This window comes from Podarcis erhardii (assembly GCF_964252035.2).
Source record: "Podarcis erhardii genome assembly, chromosome: 1".
Lineage (NCBI taxonomy): Eukaryota > Metazoa > Chordata > Lepidosauria > Squamata > Lacertidae > Podarcis > Podarcis erhardii.
Window position 1 is genome coordinate 33,964,876 of NC_138497.1, and position 27,240 is coordinate 33,992,115.

Consider the following 27,240-nt stretch of genomic DNA (forward strand, 5'->3'; position numbering starts at 1 on the left):
AAGCTATTGAAGTGATGTGATTCATGAAAATGAAAACAGCATCCCCAGTAATGTTCCACTGACCAACTCTGCATAGTGAGAAGATAAGAAACAATTTCTTTATGCTCTTCAGAATTCTCTATCATTTGGCTTATTTTATTTTACAAAAGTTATATATCACTTGGTTATAATAGAACCTCTAAGCAGTTTTTAAAGCCATTAGAATTATCAATAAAAACAGCTCAAAAAGAGGCATTTAAAAAATCTTCAGACAATCAATAGTAAACTAAAAAAAAAAGATTGACACATGTCAGCTATTATTGCTTATTACCAGCTTTTCATCCCTGCAGAAAATTGGTTGTCAAAAAGCAGACAAATAAAGAAAATAACCCTCCCCCTAATTAATACAACATATCTGTATCATAATAATTATAACAATACATCAAAATACAAAACAAGTAAGGAAAATCCCAGATTCAATATTTCAATAATACAATGGATCTGTTAATTCTATAGAAATGCATTCATAAACATTCCCTTCAACAATAAGAATTTATCTCAGTTAACAACAAAGCTGCCCTGAGATAAATATTACAGTACGGTATATTAATACCATAAGAAACCAGTCCAAAAGCAATATCAGTCTTCAAAGTCACTAAAAATGCAGTTAATGCATAGTAAAACAATACATTTTATACACAATAAAACAATAACACTAGCATGCAGTCAAAAAAGTCAATAGCTGAAGCAGTTTTAATCTATGTATCTAACTAACAGTAGGCAAAGCAAAAATATTGTATCAATAGATATGGTGAGGAAGTCACAGCAGGACATTCCTTATTAAAGGGAAATAATTTCCACTGTTTTTGGCATGTTAAGATACCTAAGAATCCTGTGTGTTAAAATCTGGTCCTGCTAACTTGGAACTGAAGCAAAGTGAAATAATTGGAATGGAAATAAAATATTTTGAAACACTTAAGTGCTTTTATGGAAATGTTTGAAACAAAAAACCAGAATGAGAACAGACAAAAATGTGAAAACCCATAGTTATCAAACCCCATCCCCACCACTCCAGTTTCAAAGAATCCTTCCAGCACCAACAGTGTGCCCTGTTTTGTGTGCCCTGAGCTGCTTCACCTTCACAGACTCTTGCCTTCCATTTATCAGGGTACAGAAATCTGAGGGCAGTCATAAGGCATACTGTACTGATAAATTTATGCATGTACCTGACCCCCTGGAGAAAGACTGGTATGCAATATTTGACAACAGGCCTGGATTCAGTTCTTGGAGGTCATAGACAGGTTGCAGACTGATGCCTTCAGTTACTATGTCCACTCAATCAGCAAGGTTTGCTTGTGCAAAACGGTGAAAAATCCATCTATCTGCAAGAATCATAGACATTGTAGAGTTGGAAGGGTCATCTAGTCAGATTCTCCCTTACTGTACCACTTATTGCTGAGGGATGTTTTGTTATGGCATATATACCAGTGCTATTTTTCTAGAAAAGGAACTCACCATAGACACCTCCCTTGTTCTCTTAGAATGCTGATGGTGCCCACCTGAGAGGTGCCAGAACTGAGTTCTGGTGAGTTCCAGTGGAAATAAAAGCCCTGCATATACCCTGAGGAAAAGACGTATACCAGATAATATGTAATGTGTTTTATACTACTTTTTTAAAGATTTGCCTTGAGAGAGTCTTTAAAGCTCTTTTGTTGACCACCGGCATTACACTTTCCATTTTTAAGTTCGGAATAGAGTACAGTGGTACCTTGGGTTACAGATGCTTCAGCTACAAGCTCCCCTAACCCAGAAATAGTACCTCGGGTTAAGAACTTTGCTTCAGGATGGGAACAGAAATTGCACGGCAGCAGTGGGAGGCCCCATTAGCTAAAGTGGTACCTCAGGTTAAGAAAAGTTTCAGGTTAAGAAAGGACCTCCAGAACGAATTAAGTTCTTAACCCGAAGGACCATTGTAGTTGCTATGGAAGACAATAATCAGGCATCCGAACAACAAGACCAGTCCAACAAAGTTGATGTTGAAGAATCATTGCTTCAACACTGTTAAAACTGTGTTTATGGAAGCAGTGGCGTAGCGTGGGTTGTCAGCACCCGGGGCAAGGCAAGTAATTTGTGCCCCCTAACCCGTGGATTTGCGCCCCCTAACCCTAACCCCCAGATGTTGTGCCCAGTGCGGCCGGCCCCCCCTGCACCCCCCACACTACGCCACTGTATGGAAGACAATCTTACTCGGCCATGAGTGACGCCAGAGAAGAAGAAGAAGAAATGTGTTTAACATGGTTTATATAATACAACTCTGAATTTTATTGCTGTGTATGGCGGACTTAAAACACTGAAGCATTTTAAATTTTTCATTTGTCTGGCCACTTCTATTTTATAAGTGCATTCATCATTTTATCAGTCATTCATTAATGTTACATTCATTTTATTGCTTATATTTTGGTGGCTTTTTTTCTTTTATTTTAAAACTTTTTTTCTTTGTTACTTTCTTATGGCAAGGTTTGTAGCTATGGGGAAGTCTGTAGCTCTGTGGTTCAGTATCTTCTTTGAATGTGGAAGGTGCCAAGTTCAGCATCCCCAGGAAAGAACCCTGTCTGAAAATCCTGCTGTCGGCCAGTGTAGGCAATACTGCACTAGATAGACCTTGATAAAGGGTAGCTTCCCATGGTCCCATGGCAGCTGTAGTTCGTATGTTTTAAAAGTATGGTTGTGAGTTTCTCTACTCTTTTTATCTTTAGTAAACTGCTTTGAGATTTATTTATTTTTTTACAATCAAGCGGTGTGTAATTTTTATTAAATAAATAAATAGCAGCAGCAACAACAACAACAACCATAAAATTAATCATGATTTGACATCCAAGAGCTTTTTGTAGGATGCAAAGAGGATAACATGGAACTGAAGGAAAGCATGTGAATTTGTTAGAATGCAGTTCTAAATGCACATAGATGCATACACTATACACCTTGGTGATTTTATGCCTAGACCTAAGCCATCACTAACACATGAACAGCAGACAACATGACGAAGGAGACAACTGAGCCTGGTCATATGAATTTCCAGAAGTGTATATGTAATAGTCTCTTGCAGGGGAAAAAATAGTTTTATTTTTTAAAAAACCCTGTGGCACCTTCAGAACTACAAATTCATTACAGTACAAGCATTAATGGACTCAAGTCCCCTTGACTTGCATCTGTTGAAATGGCCTTGAGCCCACAAACACTTCTGCTGTAATAAATTTGTTAGTGTTTAAGATGCCTCAAGAGTTTTAGTTGGTTTTGAAGACAGAGGTTTATGTAGTTTGCTTAAGAAAACAAGAGACAAACAGTATCTTTTTAACCTTTCATTATTGTTGTTTTTTTAAAGGAAAATAATTAGATATTCATGGGGTTGCTCAGTGCAACAAGTATTTAACTGTTCTGGAGAATGAAAGGTGCCATGATAAACCCTCAGAGAATAGAATTCCCTTAGATGCTTGGATATTTTCTTTTCTTAAAAAAATGTTTTTTTCTTGGGGGAGAGGAGACAGGAAACTGTTGGAGGGGAAATCAAAGGGTACAGGCCATGCCTGGATACTTTCAAAACCATCATAGGAATCTTCCTCATCAAGCTGCCACAGGGTGGTCATCACTGCTATGTATAGGAAAGTATTAGAAAATAAATATCTCTGGAGGCCTAACAGCTATTAAATTGTCTTAGTGGCTGCATCAATCCCACTGGTGGTGATTTCGAAAGACCTGTGGGAATACTCAGGCAGTGATGGATTTTGGCTCTCAAATTTCAGTGGCACCCTGTGCAATGCTAAAATTCACCGGCCCACCACCTCTCCAACTCCATCCTACAGCATTGTTGTGTCGCCCCCTGCAGCTACCCTAAAACCGCCTCTGACCCTGGACCCCGAGCTGAAGCAGGACAGTGCTTCCATCACACTCAGATAATTTGCTCCTAACCACTCTCACCAGGATACATATTCTTTGTCCATATTTACCATTGATCCTGGGAATAGGCTAGGAAGAGACACGGTTTTCAAGGAGAGGAGAAAAATAACTACTGGGAGAAGGAGAGGGGAAGTGTGATCTTGCCTTAGCAGGGAGTAAGGAATGTGGGGCAGAGGTTGCCTGCCTGTGTAATACTATCTATAAAGCACAGCCTGTAGAGTTTTTTCCTCTTACCACTGAACCTTACCAGAAAGAAACTCTGGAGGTAGGATTAGCGAGAAGAATATCCACATCCACGGGAGAGGACACATGCAGGTGTGAGACCCGAGACCTCACATTTCTGTTATTTTTTCCCTCAATTTAAGCACTAGACTTTTACGAATATTTAAATTGCTGCTGATTTAAGCGAAGTGTGCCATGGGGAAAAGTTCTGCATTGATCAGGAAGGAAAAATCAGAGCTGCCCAGAAGCGTCCGGCGGGCAGTGGCGCGTTAGCACTGAAGGAACTGAGTTCGAAAGCAACTACAGTTACCCAGAAGCGGTGCTGGAAGATGCGACCGCTCGGTAGTTATTCTTTGATTGACGGGAGATCGACGCTCGGCTTCTCTCCGGCGCTCCCGGCTTGCAGTTCTCGCAGCGCCCGGTAGAGGCTACTGCAGATCGTCTCAGGCCAAAGCGAACGCGCCTTAAGGAAGAAGCGCGAGTCCCCGGAGTTAGTAATAACCTTTGCTACCCACAGGGCGCCTCGATGCCCCTTAAACAGAAAAGGCATCCTCTGAGTTTAACGACTCAGTGGCAGATTGCAGGATTTCCCTCCTCCACTAAATGCCTTGGGTTCTTGTTCCACGGGTCACGCTTCGCATGGGCAAGTAAAAGTGAACTGGGACTTGTAGTTTTTGCTCCATCAGTAGATTACGCGCACACCGACACCCCAACACACCCACAGCACAGCTTCTCGTCCTCCCACTACCAGTACCACCACTCCCCAGGGTCGACCGAGCACGCCACTGATATATTTAACAGGGATTCCACCCCCCTTTGCTGAGTGACTCCAAGTGACCAACGGACAAGGCAACTGAGCAGCTGGTGGGTCCTTGCCTCTCCTCCGTCGCCTTCAAGGCAGGGATCACGCTTCTGTTGTGGGTAGAAATGAGCAACCAAACAAGAACAACCAAATTTGGTCTGTGTCCTCCAGAAATCATTCCATAATTTATTTGATTTAATTTTTAAAAAAGAATTGCGTGGTATTTGACGCGGAAGGCGGTTTGTTTGTATGTTGGATTGTCTGTTTTGGGTTTTCAGACGAGTAGAGACGTATTCGTTTTCCACAAAGCAAAGGCAGAACCAAGAGAAATTAACACATAGCGTTGAAACTGTTGGTTTCTGAAATAGGTGGGCAGAGAACGCCGGGGGTGGACCGAGGCAGGGTGTTTGGGGTTTAGAGGGTCTCCAGCTGTTGTTGGACTACAACTCCCATCATCCCTAGCTAGCGGGACCCAGTGGTCAGGGATGATGGGAGTTACAGTCCAACTGGGTTGGCGACCCAAGTTTGGGAAACACTGCGTTAGAAACTCCCCACACGTGGAGTGTGATCCTCAGTTGTCACAAACACATACGTGGGTGGGGAGGAAAGAAATGCAAAAGGTTGGAGTTAAAAACCAAAGGATTGCAATTCAAGGAGAACTTAGAAGCATGCTTACATACGCTCTGAATTATCACAGGCTACTTTGGTATCCCATTGCCATTTACTCGCCCCGCCCCTTTTACACCCACGCACTTGAGAACTGAGGATCGCATGTACAGTATACAAAAGCCAATGCGGTGTAATGGTTAGAGTGTCAGACGAGGACCTGGGAGACCACGGTTCAGATGTCCACTCAGGCGTGAAGCTAATTGGGTGACCTTAAGCTAGTCACCGTCCCTCAACCTAACCTACCTCACAGGGCTGTTGTGAGGATAAACACGTGGAGGAGAACCATGTATGCCGCCTTGGAGGAACGGTGAGGAGGAAATGTAGCAGATAAATTTTAAGTAGGAAAATGTGTTCGTCTTTGAGGTGTCACAAGACTCCTTGTTTTTGTTGAAACAATCTAAAATAACTACCTCTCTGGAAAGGCTACATTATCCCAGGAAACCTGATCACAACCCTCTAAATTAGGCCAGTAGAATAATTTTCGTATTAGGAAGGCGGGTTTCCTGGAGAGATCATAGCTGCAGAAAGATTTAGACCTTCCTTGCTAAGACGTCAGTCCTGTCAAGCTAGTTCCCAGTCCATGAACTCAGGGATTGATCGTCTTAAACAAAGAGTGTGCTGCAGATTTACTACAGGACAATTCTCCAAGTTGGGAGAAGACGAGGAACCATGACATTTAAATCGGGGTAAAAACTGAGTCACTCCCCCGTCCTACAACTACCTCTTTTAATGGAATCTTCTGAGCACCAACCCCTTATTCTCATAGTATTTATTAGGCTATCAGGGTGACTAATTTCAAGGTGCTGAGTCTTACAGTCCTGTGGAGCTGCTGGAAAGTGGTCATAGTCTGCAGATTATCTGGGGTTTTCAGATTTAATTCAGCCTGCCTACACACCCAACACACACTGAATAGATGCCAACACCTACGCAGAAGATAGCGGAGGAATATTGTATTTTATTACTTTTAAGCCTGTTGTAGATTAATCGAGGAGGTGAGTATAAACTGCGAAATAAACTAGTAGCAGGTTCTTAAAAACTACGCACTGTTGTCTGTGGAACGCTCGCCCACAGTAAGCTGGAACAGTCACTTCCAGGGGTGGGGAACCTGTGGTTCTCCAAATGTTGCTGGACTACAGCGTCATTATCCCTGACCATTGGTCATGCTGGTTAGGGACGATGGGTGCTGGAGTCCAACAGTATCCGGAGGATCACAGGTTCTCCACAGAATGCTCTGGCTGGAATATGCACCCAGTTATCGTCGGTAGTCTAAGTCTAGCTGTGTTCCAAATGCGCTGGAGCCATTTAGGGGGAAAAGCCGTCGGCAACTTAGGCAGGAGCCTTGCTACTCTGCTGTCTGAAATAGGCATCGGGCAGAAGTAGCAGAAAGACCTCCCCTTCTCCGGTTTGTTTCCATGTAATCCGACAGCCGAATGATAAACAGATACACTGAAGAAGAAATCGGTGCTTTGCATATTGTAAAGCGCGCATAAGTTTGCAGGAAGAGGGAAAAGGAACTGAAGATAACAGGATCCAATCCAAACCCGCCGCTTTAAAAGAGGACCATTGGGATCTTCTGTGTTTAAGACCTAGATCTGGTATATCTGAGGCGAAATGAGACTGGAAAGGGGCAATAAATATTGTTATCTGGTGGCACAAGTGCCAGACACACCTTTGCAGCTCCTTCTTAAGCCTGCCTCTCTGTAGACTGCCAGGTAGGAAAGAATGGCAGGAATGGACCGTAGAGGAAGGGTAGGGTACCTATAGATATATCTGGAGCAGGAAAGGGACAGAGAGTAGCTGAGGGGCTGCTGAGCAGGCAAAGCAGTTGGAAACCAAAGAAGTGGCGGACTAGCTGTAAAGAACTGCGCCCCATTGTTCCTTCGATCAATTTGTGCCCAGAGCTCAGTCAAGAAACTTACTTTGAAAGAGTCCCTAACTCCGAGCGATATGAAATGTTACCAAAGTGACTGGCCATGTGCAGAGTGCTTTTACCACTTCGCCAGTGAGTTGCTGCATCCTTCCCGGATAAAGTTCCACGGGATGGGGTGGAGACGCAAGGTGAAGCCTTGGTGGCGCTCGTCAGGTGTGGGTCTGGAAGAAAGAGTGGATGGAAGGAACAAGATAAGGGCCTCCGAGCCTGAAGGACTTGAGCTCGTAGTCCTTTGAAAGCCCTGCCTGCCGGGCACTTGCCCGCGAGTCGTCCAGGGGCAACGCTTGTCACCTACTTTCCGAAGGAGAAGGCGATGCCAAGAAGGCAACTGGGGCACGCGGACCGCACTGTGCCTCAGTGTCATGGTCTCCTTCACTGGTTACTGTGTCATGGTCTCCTTCACACGTATGGCGCCCCATAACTTATTGACTGCAACTGACGCCCCGATGTTACTGCTTCATCACTAGAGCGCAGGTGGCAAGTCATCTGACCTGAAACAATGGCTGTCAGTGGAGCGAGTCACACATTGCGCTCCCCAGCAAGTGCGCAGCTACAGTTAATGAACTGCAGCGGGGAAGAGTCACTCACCTTGTATTCGTTTGAGCTTTGCATAGAGACCTAACAGACCTCTCTACCTCTTGCATGCCATACCCACTGAATTATTTCCTCTCTAGCCCTGCATATGTACGTATGTGCCCCACGCAACTGGTGAAGTGGGCTTTATTCCATAGAAACGGATAACCACCATACATCTATATTAGCCCTTTCGGTTCCATATTCGGTTCCATTCTCTTTTTTGCAGCAGCATGAGGAGGCTGTATTCGTCTCCCTCCGGTATCACGTAAAGAGAAATCACGTGGATGTGCAATGTATGTGTGAATCAGCTCCTAAACGAAACAGGAACCCAGTACTAAAATCTGACCAGTGAGACTTAGCTGTCTTTAGAACTACAGCCCATAAACCCAATTAGACCCATTCCCAAGGAAAATGTTCACAACCACTTTTTGACTGTTCACCCCGGGGAAGCAGCCACTGACTTCAATGCCATATAGTGTATTTATTGCATTTATATCTCACATTTTTCTCCGAGCTCAAAGTAGTGTCCATGGTTCTCCTACTCCTCACTTGATCCCTACAGCAACCCTATGAGGTTGGTTAGGCTCAGAGACAGTGACTGGTCCGTGGTCATCCCGTGAATTTCACCGTCAAGTGACGATTTGAACCCAGGTTCCCCAGGGCCTGGTCTGGCATTCTAACCACTACACCGTGCTGGCTTTGTTAAGTAGCTGGTGGTATTCTGCAGGAAAAGGCTATTTCCCAGTGGTCCTGTTGGTTTTTCTTGCTTTGTTTTGGTGGCTGACTTTTGCTCACGGAGGCAGTGCTTGCTGGAAGCGCATGTTTCCTGAGAGACCCTGGATAATTATTATTATTATTATTATTATTTATTAAATTTGTATACCGTCCTAAACGCACAGATCTCAGGACGGTTCACAACATAAAAACACAAAATACACAAGAAAAATAAAAACAAGGACAACCCAACTATCCCCCATATGCAGTCAGACCTTGGACTCATCTAGCTCATCTAGAGGTGACAGGAGACTGTCCCAGCCGAATGTGGAGATGCTGGAGATGGGACCTGGAATGCAACTCATGTGCCCCATCACTGAACGACGGCTCTTCCTCAATCTTTCTGGGCAGGTCCCTAGCCCGAGAGAGCTCTTGGCCAACCTTCTGCGGCGCGGCAGCAAGCAGCATCTCAGCCTCTTCTCTGTTCCCTTCGGTTGTTTTTCTCTTTGGTGCCTCTGGAATGTAGTCATATCTGGGACTGACAGAGAAGGAAAGGCGGTGTTTTGTGTGTGTGTGTGCGTGCGTGCGTGCGTGCTGACGATTTCACTATCTTGCAGAGGAGAGTTTTAGCTGTTAACTTTCCGAAAAGGTCCTACTTTAGACTCCAGGCGAAAACATTTCTCTTCTCCCAGGCCTTTGGCTAATTAAACCATCTATGATCTTTTAAATTGCTGCGGGGGGTACTGTTTTTGTTTGTTACTATGGTATGCATTTTTGTGTTTTTTACATTGTAAACCGCCCTGTGATCCTCGGGTGAAGGGCGGTACAGTATAGACATTTAATAAATAATAATAATGAAATAATAAAGTGACTTATTTTGAACGCAACTGTGGGGGAGGGTTACATTGACCATAGAGCATCCTGCTTCGCCGGCTGAAGCGTTCACCACCCCCAAGAGCTTCAAGGCGGACTTAGTTGTGCCTTCATTCTTACGGAGTAACCTCCCAGCCATCTTTTTCCTTTCTTCTTTTTAAAGCCTTCTTCTGGCAACCAACAGGTGCATTGAGACTGAAGCTTCTGCGGACTGCAGCCCACTTCGTAAAATGCAGGAACTGCCATTGGTATAGCACTGTGGGTGGACGAAAGTGGACGCCAAAATTAATATCTCTGCTTTATTATTCGCTGGAATAAAGAAATACAATTTCTCGCAACTAACTACATCCTTCCGGGATCCAGAACAAGCTTGTCTACAATGCATTTTTATGCTTTAAAGACTCTCCCCATTTCTCTCCCTCTCCCTCTTCTTTTCTCTTCATTTTCTGACTTTGGTATTGCCTGATTCTTTAGCCATGAAACGAGCTACTGCAGGCGGCAGCAGCCTACTTCATTGTATGGGTGAAGCAGTGGTATGGGTACAGAGACGCTCTGTGCTGAAGTTCGCATAAACAGGTGAGGTGACACACCTGTTCCTGGGCTGTGTTACTTCAGCCCAAACTGAGAACTAGCAGGGAGAACTAGCAGGGAGAGCATGCTGCTTTCTGGAGCATCAACTATGTATTAGTTAGATGTATGAGAACACAATAACATAAGAAGAGCCTGCTGGATATGTCTTTCATTGCCTTCAGAAAGCTCAGACCATCCTTTTGGTTTCAACATAACATGCACCTTCAGGTTACTTAGGTTGCTTGTATCCAAAGACAATCAATCTAAACAGGACAGCCTAATGGCCCACGATGACAGTCCTGATGAATTAATACAAGATGCCATAGGAGCAGGACGCAGGTGCCTTTGAAAGTTCTTGCCACAGTAACCTGAATGACATGGCAATCTTTAAAAGTTTACTTAGAAGGAAGAGGTCCCATCATGATAGCTGTGCACCACCTCCGGTCTCCAAGGTGAGATGCCTTAGCTGCTGGGGAACAGCTGCTCTTGCGCTCACGCCCTTCCTTGTGAGCTTCTCATAGGCATTGTTCTGGGTACCGTGGGAACACGATGTTGGACAAGATAGACCTTGGGTATGAGTCATCAGGGTTCTTCTTCCTATAGTCTTCCGTTCAATGCGGACATATTTTCCACGAAGGCGTTTTGAAGTGGAATGTTATGGTGCTGCAGCCTTGATTCCGACTTTAATTCTCTCAAGTGCAGCCCATTGCTTTATTGGGACTGTCCTAAATTCCAGAAGTGGGGAGTTCTAACCTCAATTTTTCTCTGAAAAGTTTACTCATGGAGTACAAACTCAGAATCTCTACTTGAGTACAAGGGTATCAGGTATGTGGATTTCACAACCGGAGCAGTGGCAGGTTTAGGGCAAAACTGGGCCGGGCAAAAACCCAGCAGCCCACTCAATAGAACAAGCGAACAAGCAAGAAGACCCTCGCTCCCCAAACCCACAATCCGTTTACCACATTTTGAAGCAAGTGAAGTTGTACCCATAAAAATAGCGGGTGGCGATAATACCATTAAGTGAAGCAATTGCGCTAACTTAACCATCGAGATAATAAAACAACACCATTAAAGAGCAGTGTCTAAATGTGCCAAACTACGCCACTGCACCAGAGAAACGTATGAGAACTAGAGAAACGTTTTCTCCACTTCCGGTTCCAGGTACCTCGAATGAGGCAAATCACATCGAAACAGGGGGAATGTAACAGGGGGAAGACCAAGACCCCTATAAACGTGTGTGGAAGCAATCACATAGATTTTCAGTGGAAGAGATTATCAGCTGAGGTCAAACAAAGCTCGCTTCTTCCAAAATCTTTTTTTTTTAAATAATATTTATTACTTTCCCAATTTAAACACTACAAAAAAAGAACAATACAATACAACACAAAAACACCACACAACACCAACACATCAAATAATTTCAATATCTTATCTTTCATTCACTTATTTCCGCGACCTCCTCACACCTCCCTTTTTGTATTCCACTTCTGTTAACTGTTTCAGCAATTCCTTTCCATCTTTCTCTGTTTTCTATCCTATAATTATCTTAACACATTCTAACCTTATTTTTCCCTTTAATACTCTATTAATCTATTTATACTTAATTCCTTATAACATTTCTACTAAAGCCATATAACTTCACTCCAACATTTTCCTAGCATTCATTAATTTTACAGTATTTCTGTAAATAATCTTTAAACTTTTTCCAGTCTTCTTCCACCGACTCTTCTCCCTGGTCTCGGATTCTGCCAGTCATTTCCGCCAGTTCCATGTAGTCCATCAACTTCATCTGCCATTCTTCCCGGGTGGGTAAATCTTGTGTCTTCCAATACTTCGCGATAAGTATTCTTGCTGCTGTTGTTGCATACATAAAAAATGTTCTATCCTTCTTTAGCACCAATTGGCCGATGATGCCCAGGAGAAAAGCCTCTGGTTTCTTCAGGAAGGCATATTTAAATACCTTTTTCATTTCGTTATAAATCATCTCCCAGAATGTCTTAATCCTTGGGCATGTCCACCAAAGGTGAAAGAATGTACCTTCAATCTCATTACATTTCCAACATTTATTATTGGGCAGATGGTAAATTTTTGCAAGCTTGACTGGTGTCATGTACCACCTATAAATCATTTTCATTAAGTTTTCTCTTAGGGCATTACATGTCGTAAATTTCATACCTGTGGTCCATAACTGTTCCCAGTCAGCCATCATTATATTATGTCCAACATCTTGTGCCCATTTAATCATAATTGATTTCACCATTTCATCCTGAGTGTTCCATTTCAACAGCAAGTTATACATTCTTGACAAATTCTTGATATTTGAGTCTAACAATTCTGTTTCCAATTTTGATTTTTCCACCTGGAAGCCAACTTTTTTGTCCAAATTGAATGCCTTCATTATTTGGTAATAATGGAGCCAGTCTCGCACTTTATTTTTCAATTTCTCAAAACTCTGCAATTTTATTCTGTCTCCATCTTGTTCCAAAATTTCCCAATATTTCGGCCATTTGGCCTCCATATTGAGTTTTTTCTGTGCCTTCTCCGGCTTCTTCCAAAATCAATGCTAAGCCACAGATCTTTTGGGGAAGTGAGGGTGGCACTCATTCCACAATAATCCAGCTCAGTCCATTGTGGCTACTCCCGCCAGCGGCCGTTAAGACTGCAGCCTCAATAGAATCCTCAGTTTGCAATTTGGTCAGGACTCTTCCACTTAAACCCGCTTCCCCAGCCCCCTGATTTGAACGAGTGGTTCTAAAAACAGCTCAGACTCGGAATTCGTTCTCCTTGTTTCAGTGGCGCTCAGGGAACCGTCAGGGCAGAACTTCCGGGCAGAAGCCTAGGGCTCCATTCAGCAGACTGAGCAGGAGGGTCCCTGAAGGCACTCTTGGGTCATTTTGGAGCAACGTTTGGAAACACACAGAGTTCAGCCTCAAAAGGTGGAGGCAGGCTTCAGATTGTCCAGAGTCTAGGAATCATCTAACTGCGCCACTTATGAGACTGACATCCACCCTAAACTGTTTGCTCCCAGGAAACAGAGAATGGGGGGGGGGAGCCTGAAGGGATGGGTGAAGTCCAACCTCCGTGTGTTTAAATGTGGTAGCTGCTCCTCAGCCGAAGTCCAACAAGGTTGGCTTGCTTTGTGATGAAACCTGTTGGAAAGGCGGGGGGGGCGGGGGGGGCGCTTCCTGAAATCCAGCCTCTGCACAATCGGGGAGAATTGATAAAGTGTTCCTGAACCCTCCCAGCTGAAAGGAAATAAATGTCTTGGGAAGACGTTAGGCGAGACCACTCTGGTTTAAGGGCGTTATTCATTAAGTGCCTAAGCGGGTGCTTAATTTAAGCAAGAGCGTCTCTAGCATTCACAACGAAGAACGCCATCTTAAGCACACTCACTTTGGAAGGAAAGTTTCCTAAGGAGGGGTTGACCTCTAGCCAAGAAATCCTCTGTCGGGGGTCTGAATTAACCGCCTCATTGAGGCCTGCTGAACAGCAGGACCTTGGTCCTGTTTCTATTTCGGGTGCGGCCGGGGGAAAAATTAAAGCCAACCTACTGCGTTGCGACTTCTAAGAGATACCTTGTTTTATTAAGGCTTTTCTCTCCTTATTTATCTTCCTTCCTTTTTAGCACAGAGCAGCGCCTCCATTCCTCCCAAACCTTTGTAGAAATACCACTTTCTAATCCACTCCTCCCGGTCATTGTGGCTACTCCCTTCAGGGGTCCTTCACACGGCAGCCCCCAAACGGCCTTGTCAGTAGAATCCACAATTTACAATTTAGTCGGAGCTTGCCCATTTAAAGCAGCCCCTCTCCGCCCCCGCTTTTAATGGCCAGTTTTCTCCATTCACTTGGAAAGCGCTTGGCAGCTACACTGAAGGGCGGCAAGGGGAGCCTGGGGGGGGTGGGAGGTGAGCTCTCTCCGGAGAGCCCCGGTGAGCTCCTTTCGAGAAACGACTCCTCTGAGTCCCCGCCATCTGGTGTGGAGGAGCCTGGAAGACGCTGCAGGTTCGGGGGGCACCGTCCGCGTTGAGGTTGGCACCGTTTGAGTAAGAAAGTCCTCCCCTCTTCTCCTCCCCACCCGCCCCCTTTCCACCCAACGTGGAGAGTTATCAGTCGGATTTTGTGGGGTCAAACTATTGAAGCCGTCGGACAGTAAATCAAAAGCATTTTGCAGACACCGGGAGGTGGGGGGGGGAGGTTTGGGAGACAGTGACTCTTCTGAAGGGCATGGGCCGAGGGGGAAACCCTTTAAGCAGGCCAAAGGCATTGCATTTTTCCTCCTCCTTTCTCTTTACTTTTGCATTCCCTTCTTCTTTTTATTGACTGATTGGTGTTAATTCAGCCAGGTGAAAGTATAAAGTGTGATTAGGCTAGTAGCAGTGAGCACCGAGAAGGAAGGCGTCGGTGGTTTGTGCAAAGACAGGCTCCCTCCAAATTTAGCTGGAAAGGGAGATTTCCAAAGGAAACTTTCCTCGCCAGTTCGAGGAGGAGAGATTAAATTGGATTGATTAGCTGTGGGAAAGCAGATAGCCGATCCGGAGGAGCGTGAACGGGCTTGCCTCTGACAGCGCCTGGTACTTCGGGAAGTAAACCCGATTCACTTTAGCGGAACTTAATTCGGTTTAAGAGGCAGGCTATGAAGACACGCCCGGCTTTCCAAATGCGAATGAGGGCTAAAATTAAGAACGAGCCGCTCTCCGCTCAATCCCCACAGGTCAAATAAATTTTACCAGGGCTACTCTGGAGTAAAGGTCAGTGCCACCCGTTTACTCCAGAGTAGTCCAGTCCGAGTCCACGAAATTGCTAAGGAGTCGGTCCATCTTAATATGGACATTGTAACGAATCGATCTGCGGAAATGATCGATGGTGCAAAATCAAAGTTCCCTGATGCTGGAGGTCAGTTTTGTTTTAAATCAAGGGAAACTACTTCCAATACCAAGTAAAGCTGCTCAGGAACGGGGTGGAAATATGACCGGGGCCCCGTAAATCGGCCTCGGTTCAAACGCCTCGGCTCAACTGGTTTGGGGCTCAGGGTGTATCATTGAAAATCTTCCCTCAGGGGGCGATCCACCTCCTGTTTAGTTCCATTGCAAAATTCCCATTTAATTCTATGACAAAATTCCCGCATGACACTCACGTGAAGATAGAATGATCAAACCATTCCTATCTGGAATAGCCAAGTCCCACGGTGGACAGGTATTCCCTCTTCCTCACCAAGAAAACGGTCACATTTTTTTTAAAAAATAAACAAACTTAATAAGGCACGCCTAAAGGGGAGCACATACGAAATATCCACCTTTCCACCCCAAGAAGCACTCCCAAGAAAATATTGGAGTCGAGCGGGCCTGGGCTTTAGAAGATGATGAAATCCACACTCGTTACAAGAAATAAACGAGAAAACAAATAATATCAGTGCATGCTGGTTGTATATATCACAAAACAACAGAGTCATCTTCCACTGCTCAAGAAGGAACTACCTTGCAGTACACGTTGGCAGATTCGTTTAATTGTAAGGAAGCCTTCGAGATCCATATTTTCTAGTAATGTGTATTTGTGCGTGAGTATATAGTATGTGCGTGTGCGTATCCTCTGTCTCTAATGCATCCTAAAATGTTTACTGAACAATCCTAATGGTTTGAGCTGCTGCTAGACATTTTTAAATATATATAAAATGGTAAACAATTTGGATGAGTAGAGTGAACTGAGTTCAGTTCCTTAAAACGATCAAGTTATTGAGTATATAAAAGTAGGAAAAGGAGGGAGGGAGGAATCTAAAAGCCGTTATCCCAGTAAGTATGCCAGTCCTGTATATAACGTATTTATTTAAAAGTTGAGATGAGATATTTTCAAGAAATCAAAAGAGTCATTAGTACAACCAGGTATTATAAAGTCTTTGTGCTACAGCTTGAATTTATGACCGTAACAGATATTGAAATTCACCCCTCGGTATTTTATCATACAGTTTTGTGACCTTATAACTAGTTTTGGTGTTACTATGTGTTTTGCATTCTCATTATAATTATTAGCCGAACAGTCATGAAATCAGCAATCACTTCTAAAAAATACATTTGGGAAAGGAAAAATAACTTTCGATTCCCCAATAACTAAATTATTTTAATCACTTCGGTGAATAGATTTCCCCAAAAAAGCAAAGAAAGAAATGGCGCATTGACTCAGAGGCGAGCAGAACGGCCCCCTTTCCCCTTCCCAGCATTTGCGTCAAAACAGGGCTCAGAAGTGCCCAGATTTCTAAGTTTTAAAGTTTCCCCTTTTCCTCACGAATCCAGAAACTCCCCGAAACCCAAAAACAGATACTCTCTCCGATGCGAAGAAAACTTCTTGGGAACGAAGTTCCCTTTGGTTGCCTTCCAAGAAATCTATTTAGGGCGGTGCGTTACTTGTACGCGGTTCACACACGTGAAAGTTGTTTCCACCGTAAGCGCCGCGTCAGATCCTAGCCTAAAGCATCCCTCGCCCTGTACACCTCAACTTGGGGTGTGGGTCCGTCCCATTCATTTCCACGGCATCGACTTCCGACCGCGCTTGGGACTGCAGCGTTAAGACGCAGCTATCTGTATCTTGGCGCCGGAGAAGTCGAGGGGAAAACTGAGGGGCTGATGGGGGGGGGGGAGTTGCTGCAATTATATTGGCGTGGAGAAGCTCACCTCTTGCCGAGCGGCAAAGTATAATCACCGCGCAGGCTTCGACTTGAAGGCTGGGAAGTCTCCTCTGTGGGCACCTACTTTTCTCCTAAGCGCTTTCTTGCCTCCTCAACGAGAGGTTCCCAATTGAAGGGAAATGATCCTTAGGCACTAATATCGAGCCAGTGACAAAGCGATTGGCCATTTACGCCGCCACTTTAGACAAAGATATTTAGTTATCCCCGGGTAGCTGCAAGTGCACTTTCGCCTTTATTTATTTATTTGTTTTAAAAGCACAACCCCAGCCGAGAGACGCCAACATATTTACCAGGGGCAATTACTTAACTGTTAGGACCTAACTGTTATTTGAGACTCTATTATTATTATTATTATTATTATTATTATTATTATTATTATTTTAAAAAAACCAAAAACCAAAAACCCTACCAAGTTAATTCCCCCCCTCCCTTGCCTTGCTATTTCCTTCAGCTTGAAAGAATCGCTTTATTAAATTAGGTGCCAACGCTCTAGGCCTGGGTGAGGAAGGGGCTTAGTTTCCCCTCCCCACTTTGCGTTATTTTCCTTTTCTTCTTTGCCCGCCCACCGCCTTTCGCCTTCCCTTCTAACGATGGGATTCTTCCCTCCCTTCCCTGCGGAACTTGCGCGTGTTAAATATCGCTTGGAGCAAGGGCGCGCGCCCCTGGATCGACGAGCCGCCTAAGCAGACCTTTTTGGAACGGAGCCATTATGAAGAGGCAGATCCGACACACCCACGCATGCCCATTAAAATCAACCGGGGAAATCCTCCACCCGCTTGAGCGGGGCGTAGGATCGTGCCCCTCGAGGCTCCCTTCCCCCTCCACCCCCAGCAGCGCGCCTTAACCGGCTTGTGGATCGTGGTGGAGCCGCCTTCAAGCCTCCGTCCCCCAGGCAGCTCTCGATTTCTCTTGACACCGAGGTGGCCGCAATTAGGCTGAGCGGAATATTAGGAAATGAAAGACACAATTCTCCACTGGCAGGGTGATGACCTAACAGGTCTTTTCCATCCCTGGCGCCTCTGATTCATAAATAACCCGAGAAGCTGCTTTTAAGCTTTAGACGTGGCCCGGAGGAGTGCGTGACACGGTTCCTATTGGAAAATAACAAACGGGCTCTTAGCTTTAATGTGTTTTCCAGCAGCCCATCATCCTTATACAATTGCTTTACACACATTTCTATCCCCCCCACCCACCCCGCGCAACATCCCCCACCCCCACCCCAAAGTTCCAGCTTCCATCTGCCTGCGGAGTAACGAGCTAGACAAAACGATCAGATGATTGCATGTACAGAGAACATATATTTGGCGAGGCGCGGGCGGCGCGGGCGGGGAGGGGATGCGCTGGGAGCCTCGGACAGATAAGCTTCCTATAGGCTCTATAGCTTATGCCTCCTAAGCAGCGCTGATAAGGCACAAGTAGTTTGCTCTAGACAACCCTCCGCGCCTCTCTCGAGGCTCCGTCCAATGTCTGGCCAGAGAGCGGATTCCTGCCAACTTGGCGATGTAGGAACGCTCCATCCCGGTGCTATTTCACACAGAGACTGTTCTTTTCTTCCTCGGGTGCTTACGAAGGGGAGGCGGGGGCGGGTGATGGTGGTGCTTGGTGGTGGCTAAATCCAGTCCTTCAGTCCTGACCTTCCTCGTTCAGACTGAGGTAGGAGGAGGAGGAGGAGGAGGAGGTGTGTGGGGTGAATGGGGGGAGCGTGTGGGGCGGTGGGTGGGTAGTTGGGTGGTAGTGGGTAAAGAGGGCTTAGGATCCGAACGGGCTTCCTTTTTGTGAAACTCGCCCACGGGCGGGGCGGGGGAAGGAATAAAGCTCCCCCCCCCCCGCGCCTCTCCCAACCCTCCTTTCTCCATATTGGAACCTCTTTAGAGCCCCATCTCCAGCCTTAGGGTTCGATTCGCACCCCTCCCGAACAATAAATCCATAAACCGATTGATTCGGGGGAGGGGAGAAGGCAGGACTTTCCCTTTCAACCGTTGCATTTTTAATTTTTTTAAGGCTTATGATATATACATATATATATATATATATATATATATATATATATATATATATTAAAAATAATTAAAAATAAAGGCTGAGTGGGCAGGTGGTTCGGGTGGGAAAGCCTGAGAAATAAAGGAGGGGGGGAAACTTAAAAGGTGTTTACCTTGTCATCAGCATGTACGCTAATTATCTCGGGCAAGATGTGGGGTTCTATTGTCTTGTTGCTTTAGTGCCTATGCCCCGCCTCTGGTGGCAGCCTAAAACCTGGCGTCTGGCTAAAACAAACGAAAGGCAGCTCTGAGCCTCCACTCAATCCAATTAAGGCGGACTTGGTCCACTCGGTTACGTGTTCATCCAACAAGATCGGCGTGGAGGCAACACACCAGAATATTTGGCAAAAAAAAAAAAAAAAAAAAAGGCTAGAGAGTGAGTGAGTGAGAGAGAGAGTGAGAGAGAGAGTTTTGCCTCCCCTTTCCCTTTTTTTCCCTCCTCTCCCCCCAGCCGCCGAATCATGTCGATGAGCCCAAAGCATACGACTCCTTTCTCAGTGTCTGACATCTTGAGCCCCTTGGAGGAAAGCTACAAGAAAGTGGCCATGGAGGGGAGTAACTTGGGCGCTCCTCTGGCAGCTTACAGGCAGTCGCAGGTGGCGCAGCCGGCCATGCAGCAGCACCCCATGGGCCACAACGGGACGGTCACCGCTGCCTACCACATGACAGCCGCCGGGGTCCCTCAGCTCTCGCACACCGCCATGGGGGGCTACTGCAATGGCAACATGGGAGACCTTCCACCTTACCAGGACACCATGAGGAACAGCGCTTCCGCCACCGGCTGGTACGGGGCGAATCCGGACCCCCGCTTCTCCACAAGTAAGTGCTCCGAGCTTTCCCCCCTTCTCCTTCTCTCTCCACCTTTCCCCGTGGCGCGGGCGCGCGGTCCCAGGCAGACGGGGGAGTGTGGGGCAGCAGTTAGAGCGGGGATGCGCGCGAGGGGGTGCATTTGGCATGAAGCTGGTCTGGATGTTGCTCCCCCCGCCCACTCCCCCAATTTTTGTGTATTAATAATAACAACAACAAAAATTGCGACCGGTTTCTGACCTTGTCCTGGACTCCTGGGCTCTGGTCTGCTCCTGGTTTTGGCTGGAGGGAGTCAGGGGCATCTCTTGCGCCTTATGATTAATCTCAGCGGCTAAGCGCATTCACAAAGAGAGGAAAAGCGTTTTATTGGACAAATGTGGGTGGCTGAGACCAGGAGGGAAGGAAGGGACTTACGAATAAAGAATAATGCGCGCCCGGAAGAAAAGAAAACGTGCGAGGGAGCGCGCTTGAATATAGGAAATAATAAAATGTTTGGACGCCAAACAAATTGTTCAAATAAAACCCTAAGGCGAGAGTCCGTGAAGACGATGAGGTTCCAGTGGCCCTTTAAAGTGTAAATAAAAACTGAACAGGTGCGAAATGAATTGGATCTGCTTTAGAAGTACGAAGGCAGGCTCTGGACTACGTCTAAGGGAAATAATAAACGGAGAGAAATAGATAACCCATAAAGGATGTGAAAAGGGAGGGGAAGTAACGTTTATTATTTTTTGACAGGTTATTATTTTTTTGACAAATTACAAGGTGTAAACAGCGTTGCAAAAGTGGAGTATATGGTTCTTAGATTATCCTTAGATTATCCTTTCTTAATGTATGCAGGAATGTATGTGTGAGGTAGATAGACAGATAGACAGATATGCATGAAAACGCTGGAATGTACACCCCAGCAAAATGTCTCTTTTTCTAAATTTGAATTCTCCTCGCTGGCCGTTTCTGCCACTTCGCCACGAGAATATTTTTTTGTTCTTGTTTTAGACAGGGGGGGGGAGGGTTACAGGGTGGAGAACGTACTCTACAAAGTCACCAGATACCTTATCCGTTTCAAATCCGATTTAGAAACGGATTTCTGCTGATTTTTCAGCATCTTGCACGTTGACATTTTCACCGGTATCGATGTAAACTGGTATTAGTGTTGTGGGGATTTGACCAGATATTATTGTTTAGCATTTATTATGGTTGTTGTTGTTATTATCATGTCTAGGGACGTGTCAACAATGGCCTTTTCCCCCCTTTGTGGATCTGGATCCCGATAACCGGATTCGGCCTCCGGGCGCGCGGGCCGAGCCCGCTACCCGCGGGTCTGCCGGAGTCTCTCCTCCTGGGCTTTGCGCTTGGTTCCGCTGATTAACGCTCCTTCCCCCGCTGTTTCTCCCTCCCTCCCTCCCTCCCTCCCACAGTCTCCCGCTTCATGGGCCCATCGTCGGGGATGAACATGGGCGGCATGGGCAGCCTGAGCTCTCTGGGCGACGTGAGCAAGAGCATGGCCCCGCTGCAGAGCACGCCCCGTCGGAAGCGCCGCGTGCTCTTCTCGCAGGCGCAGGTGTACGAGCTGGAGAGGCGCTTCAAGCAGCAGAAGTACCTGTCGGCGCCCGAGCGGGAGCACCTGGCCAGCATGATCCACCTGACGCCCACGCAGGTCAAGATCTGGTTCCAGAACCACCGCTACAAGATGAAGCGGCAGGCCAAGGACAAGGCGGCGCAGCAACAGATGCAGCAGGACGGCGCTTCTTGCCAGCAGCAGCAGCAGCAACAGCAGCACTCGCCCCGACGGGTAGCCGTCCCGGTCCTGGTCAAGGACGGCAAGCCCTGTCAGGCGGGCTCCAACACGCCCACGGCAGCGGCGGCGCTCCAGGGCCACCACCAGCAGCAGGCTGCGGCCACCGCCATCACCGTGGCCTCCAACGGCGCCAGCCTGGGACAGCACCAGAGCCACCAAGCCAGCAGTGCCGGCCAGTCGCCAGACTTGGGTCAGCACGCGGGAAGCAGCCCCTCGTCCCTCCAGAGCCAGGTGTCGGCTCTGTCCCACCTGAACTCGTCCAGCTCGGACTATGGGACGGCCATGTCTTGCTCCACCTTGCTATATGGGAGGACCTGGTGAAAGGGGCCGCCCCGACGGGGCCCACCACCTCGTCCTTGTCCGACGGGCTGACCCCTTCCTTTTCTTTTTCACACGCACACACACACGCACACAGAAACACACACAAATACACGCACCCTCCTCCTCCTCCTCCTTTGACTTCCTCCCTTCTTCTCCTTTTTTTCTGCTTTTGTTTTGTTTTTGTTTTTAAAAAGAAAATATCAGAACTGTGGGGTGGGGTGTTGTGTCCTTGGGACAGACGCGAGGACCAGAAGCAGACTTCTTAAGTTGTGAAATGGCTGCCGTGTTGCTGAAGGCCCCGGAGCGTTTTTCTGGAGGAGTTTGGTGGCCCCTGAGACCCACGATGGACCGTGTGCCCGCGGCGTGAGGTGGATCTCCAGTGGACGCTTGTATGTACAGATAAGAAAAACAAAAAAACAAAAAACCCTCGGGGCGAAGGGTGGGTGTTTTCTCCCCTCCCTCACCGCCCCCAAAAACTTTAGCGTCCCCCCCTCCTCCCCCACAAACACACACTCTTCAAAAACAATGCATAGACGGAGAACCTTCGCTGGCCTTCAGCCCAGACGGTGGATGGAAACGCGGGTGCTATCACGGCTTAGCTTCCCCTTCCCCCTTATGTTCGATGTGAACCTGTAGCTGTATAATGCTGTCAAAAACGTTGGACTAAACCCATAGTTTTTAGTATCCTGACTATTTTGTTGATTAAAAGGAATATATCAAGCAACGATCTACCAAACAAATCAAAACTTTTGAAAAATAAAATAAAATAGGAAAACCCACTTTTTAAAAATAAATAAATATGGATGTCCACAGATCGGTGAAATTATTTGGCGCGCGTTTATCTTCCTTTCTCTCTCTCCGCCCCTTGTAACTTATGTAGATATATTTGGCTTTAAATATACTTCCTGAGGAGTTTCTAATAAATTATAAAGATCACTTATCTTTCTTATTGCCCTTTGCTATTTCCCCAACCTTCCTATCACCTCCAAAAAGAAAAGAAAAAGAAAAAAATGCAATTCGGGAGCCGAATTTGCGCAATGTAAGCTTCCTTCCCAAGGCCCATTGAATTCAACGGGGAAAGCGGCCCAGGAAGGACGATCGGGTCCACGTTTCGGGGAAACTGATCAGCACATACAGATATAGGATCGATTCGTATGTTATATTCCCGATTAACTAGAGAATACGACGACAGGGAGTCCTGCCCGAGATAAGTAGCAAGGCACGGAGACAAGGAAATCCAAGTGGCGTCATTCGCAGAGGAAAGACAATATTTGCAGACCCACTAATCGAAATCCCAAAAGGGTGCTTTTAAGATGCTGTTAATGCAGGGAAAGGAAGCTAACGAGGAGCGTACTAACAGGGTTGGGGGGGGTGGGTGGATATCAAGTCTTTGTAAAGAGCGTCCAGATTTATTAACTTGTAAAAACACCATTTCTACAAAGGTTTCCTATGTAATTGTATTTTAAGGAAAGTACAGTCATCTTATTTATAATCAAAATAAAACGATAGTTTATTGTGCACGAGGTGTATCGTGTAAATTGAATTAACCTTGAAGCGCGCGCACACACAAAGTGTATTGGGGGTGTCTGAGATATATATATGTGTGTGTGTGTGTATACGTATATGCATATATATATATTGCCCTCCCTTTCCGATTTTCAACATTTGTTCGACTTATTGGGAGAGGGCACAATATTCAGGCCAGGTAGATTTGTCGATGGCTATGAACTGAGAATAGTTTTATAACTTTCCCGTTGTTTTAAGCCGGTAGAAGAAGTCACGACGTCACGAGCCAAGAAACAGGCGGCGCTCAGAAAAGGAGTTTCCAGGGGAGGGGGCGGGAGAGCAAAACGAAAAGGCTTTACATCCAAGTAAAGCGGCTTTCTGCCCATCGGACATCAGAGAGTTGTAGGCAGGGGAGAAACAAACCAAAACCCAAAGCAGCCTGCGAGGCAGAGCCCACGTGAAGCTCTCGGCTGATCGCGCTGCAAACCGTCGGTCTACGGGCATCTCTGGATAATGATCAAGCAAAAGGGTTTAATCATTCTCTGCTTAGGAGCCCTGGCCGGATACGTAATCCTAGCTTGGCTTGATATATCCAATATATTTATATCTGCAAGGGTGAAGGGCGCAGGAACCCAGAGAGAGAGAGAGAAAAGTGAATGATGGGGTGAGAATTGTACAGGCAGAAAGAGCTTCAACCACCGCGCAAACGAAACGGCTACACAGCCGAAGCAGAGAATCCGCTCCCCTCTAGGGCTGGTGGCGAGGGTAGGGTGGGGTTGGGGGCTGGGATCGAGGCTTGGTTCTTGATATAACGATATGTGCACATGTATGCGTCTCCAACTCTTCGTTACGTGTGTCAGCAGAGAGATATTAAATATTCGGTGCAATATGTAAAATGTAGTCCTCTTGTTTACAGAGGGAGAGCGAGAAAGTGAGAGACTTTGGTCAAGTGCGGTAGAAACATTTCCAGCTGTTCCTCCCCCCCCCTTTTCTAAATCAGGTCTCTCTCTCTACCCCCCCCCCCCAGTCGCCTTTTATACCTCTGCGCTAAAATTAGCATCCGCGGAGCCCAAAACGGAGCACTCGAGGCTGTCATTTCAAACGCCAGTGTGTCTTTTTTTGTGATTCTTTTTTCCACCCTTCCTAAATGAAAAAGCTTCAAATAACTGCGCTGAGGGTCTTGGCAAAGGGAAATCAGCAGGGAGAAGCTCGCCAATAATAAATCTCTCGGTTTGGAGGCACACCCAGTAGAGTTCAGCTCTTGGAATTAAAAAACAAAAGCAAAACTTATTTAAATAACGTGTCCACAATTCACAACTCTCTTTAACTGTGTTAAGGGATCTCCAAATTTTATAGTTGTTTTTTCTCTCTCCTTTTTTCTTTCCTGAAGTAAATGAATTGTTGACTGAGACTGACAGGGGAAGGGAGGCGGTTATAAAACAGCATTCCTGAAGGTACTTTAGTAGTCTCTTGTCTCGCCCCCCCTATCTCGCCCCCACCTCCGCAGCCCTAAAGTTAGGCCTTAGAAGAAAAAACATGGAAACGTGTTTGTCCCGAAGAGCCTCGGGAAAATAAATGGACCGAGTTTATCTGGACGAGCTAATAAACACATATTTGGTGGTGGGAGTAATGACTGTAATGTACACTGACTTATCTTACTGCGACTAGATTTAGTTTCGATTAAATAAACTGGCTTCCACTTTGTCTGATGTCGGCTTAGTTTAAAGTCTGTTTGCTTGTTCCACAGAAAAGGTGAATTCGTCTCTTTATAGACCTCTAGACTCCAAGCAAACACAATTCAAACTGTATTTACATATCAGTCAGCAGAAATGCAAACAAAACGGCTCTAGCAAAATTACAGTTCGTTCTCTCGCTTTTTCTTTTTTTAAAGAAATGACGTAATAGCATTGAGGTTTAATCATAAAAAAAGACTCCCCCCCCCCCAGGGTATACTTCTGTTTGAACTGATGCAAGCCATTATGGTTTCGTTTGTTGGTTTATTTAAAAAAAAATTTTTTTTTTTAATCGAAATTTCCCTCCAAACATATTTTGAGAATTTGGACTAGCCCTGCACTAAGCATAATTTCGTTTAAGGCCGAAGTTCCAGCTGCGTTTGATTTGGAAGTGGACCATCCTTGATTTCAGGGAAATTCGTTTTTAAAATGAGTGTGCTTAATACTGCGTCCATAGGCTAAAATGGGAAAATCTGTATTACACCAGGGGTGGGGGTGGGGAATCACCCTGGCCTTGTAAGATTGGTGTTGCCTGTTGTGCTGAGTGACTGGAAGGAGAAAAGGGAAGGAAAGTCATTAAAAGTGGAACGATGAAGGAGAAAAACGAGCTTTTGGTGTGCATGAAAGTTCTATCCTTGTCCACATGAAAAAAATGATGAGAGGCCTGTGGACTTCAACAACAACAACAACAACCACAATGGGTAATGGGATCTAATGGAGGCTGACTATTTTGTTCCCATCTCTTCGCCTGGACTATGTTATGCGGGTACTGGAGAGAGCATTCCCTCGCCTTATATCTATGGGATGTTTAATCAAATGCTGCAAAATGCAGCTAGAGTACGACAAGGGGTTGGAATATATTATTCTATCCGCTTGTCCCACTCTAGCCACTGTTTGCACCATTGGACTATAAACACCCCATAGATAAAAGGGGAGGAATTGCATATAATGGCTCAGAGCTTCTTCATATTTGAGGATCAATATCAAGCCACCTTCTCTCTTCCAAGATCTTCTTTGGTCTCAGAACCAGGTTTTGAGCTTTCCACGGATTGCTTGTTAAAGGGAGAAAATGTCACCCAACTCACCCATTGGAAAAAATGGCCAGTTCCCTTCCCCCACCCCCTGAGTATCGTCTAGGAATCCTGCCACAATATCAGTTCTTATGAAGGCACAAATGTTGCATGGAAGTGCAGCCTGACTGTTTGTTTTGAACATTCGCAAAAGCTGGAGAATGAAGCAAAGCCCCAGAGAAAGCATCTGCCTGTAGAGATATATATATGATCAGTCAGGCCAGCAGGTACACAAGGGCCTCGCTGGAGAACCAGCTCTTGTCGAGTCGCTGAGGGCTGCTTGGACAAAAGAGGACTTGGAGGTAAACACTGAGTGGCTCGTGAAGATGATCAATCCTTGTATGGTAAACTAGTTGGAGCAAAGTTGACAGCATCTTTCTTATCTGCCCAGTTGGTCTGCTGATGACTTGGGGGGGGCGTGGGGGGAAGAGGGGAGGTCACAGTAAATGGAAATATGATGTCTGTGCTATCAAACGGTTCTGGAAAGCAGAAATACTCTCGTCTATGGCAATTTGGTGATTAACACGAAATGGCTTGCGTTTGTTTCCCCACAACAGGCACAGAAGAGATCAGGTAAGGTCAACTCTCTCTCTTTCTCTCTCTCGAACATTTTATGTCCATTCCTCCTCTTCTCGGAAGCTGTGGCCAGGAGGAGATAAAGAAGGCTGTCGATGCTGGGACCCCGATCTTCGACGCACTTAACCACGAGGAAAGCTTTCAGTGGGACTGACTTCCTCGTAAGTGTGTCTCGGATAGGTATACTTTTTTGGAGGCGAATTTGGCAGATGAGAGGGGGCTTCTTTCCACGTTCCTTTAGGGCGCTGAGTGTCAAGCTAACATAGCATTTGTGCAGGAAGAAAACAGCTAAGTGTGTATGCTTCGGATTTTTTTTGCAGCCGGGAAACGTTTGTCTGTCTATCTTCCTCAGCTTTGCTTTGAAGGCTTGTTAAAGAGATAACTATTTTCTAGAAAGAACGGTGTCTGCCGTTTCTGGGCCCGCCTGA

At 45.9% G+C, this 27,240-nt stretch overlaps 1 protein-coding gene and 1 long non-coding RNA gene across 3 annotated transcripts; one reads left to right on the top strand and one right to left on the bottom strand.

The window, feature by feature from the left end:
- Window positions 1–1,308: 1,308 nt before the first annotated feature.
- Window positions 1,309–19,455, bottom strand: LOC309345287. Its single transcript, XR_014158153.1, has 4 exons — window positions 19,118–19,455; window positions 16,952–18,056; window positions 9,818–9,975; window positions 1,309–1,357 (listed from the first exon to the last, which is right to left on the bottom strand). It is a non-coding gene; the product is annotated as an uncharacterized lncRNA (long non-coding RNA).
- Window positions 14,284–23,445, top strand: NKX2-1 (NK2 homeobox 1). Of its 2 annotated transcripts, none has more exons than XM_081864875.1 (3): window positions 14,284–14,291; window positions 19,456–19,823; window positions 21,227–23,445. In XM_081864875.1, the coding sequence occupies exons 2-3, from the start codon at window positions 19,466–19,468 to the stop codon at window positions 21,925–21,927; spliced, it is 1,059 nt and encodes a 352-aa protein (XP_081721001.1). In that variant the 5' UTR covers window positions 14,284–14,291; window positions 19,456–19,465; the 3' UTR covers window positions 21,928–23,445. The 2 variants fall into 2 exon arrangements, with proteins under 2 accessions (XP_081721001.1, XP_081721000.1); XM_081864874.1 differs by lacking the exon at window positions 14,284–14,291 and adding an exon at window positions 18,522–18,618.
- Window positions 23,446–27,240: the final 3,795 nt, after the last annotated feature.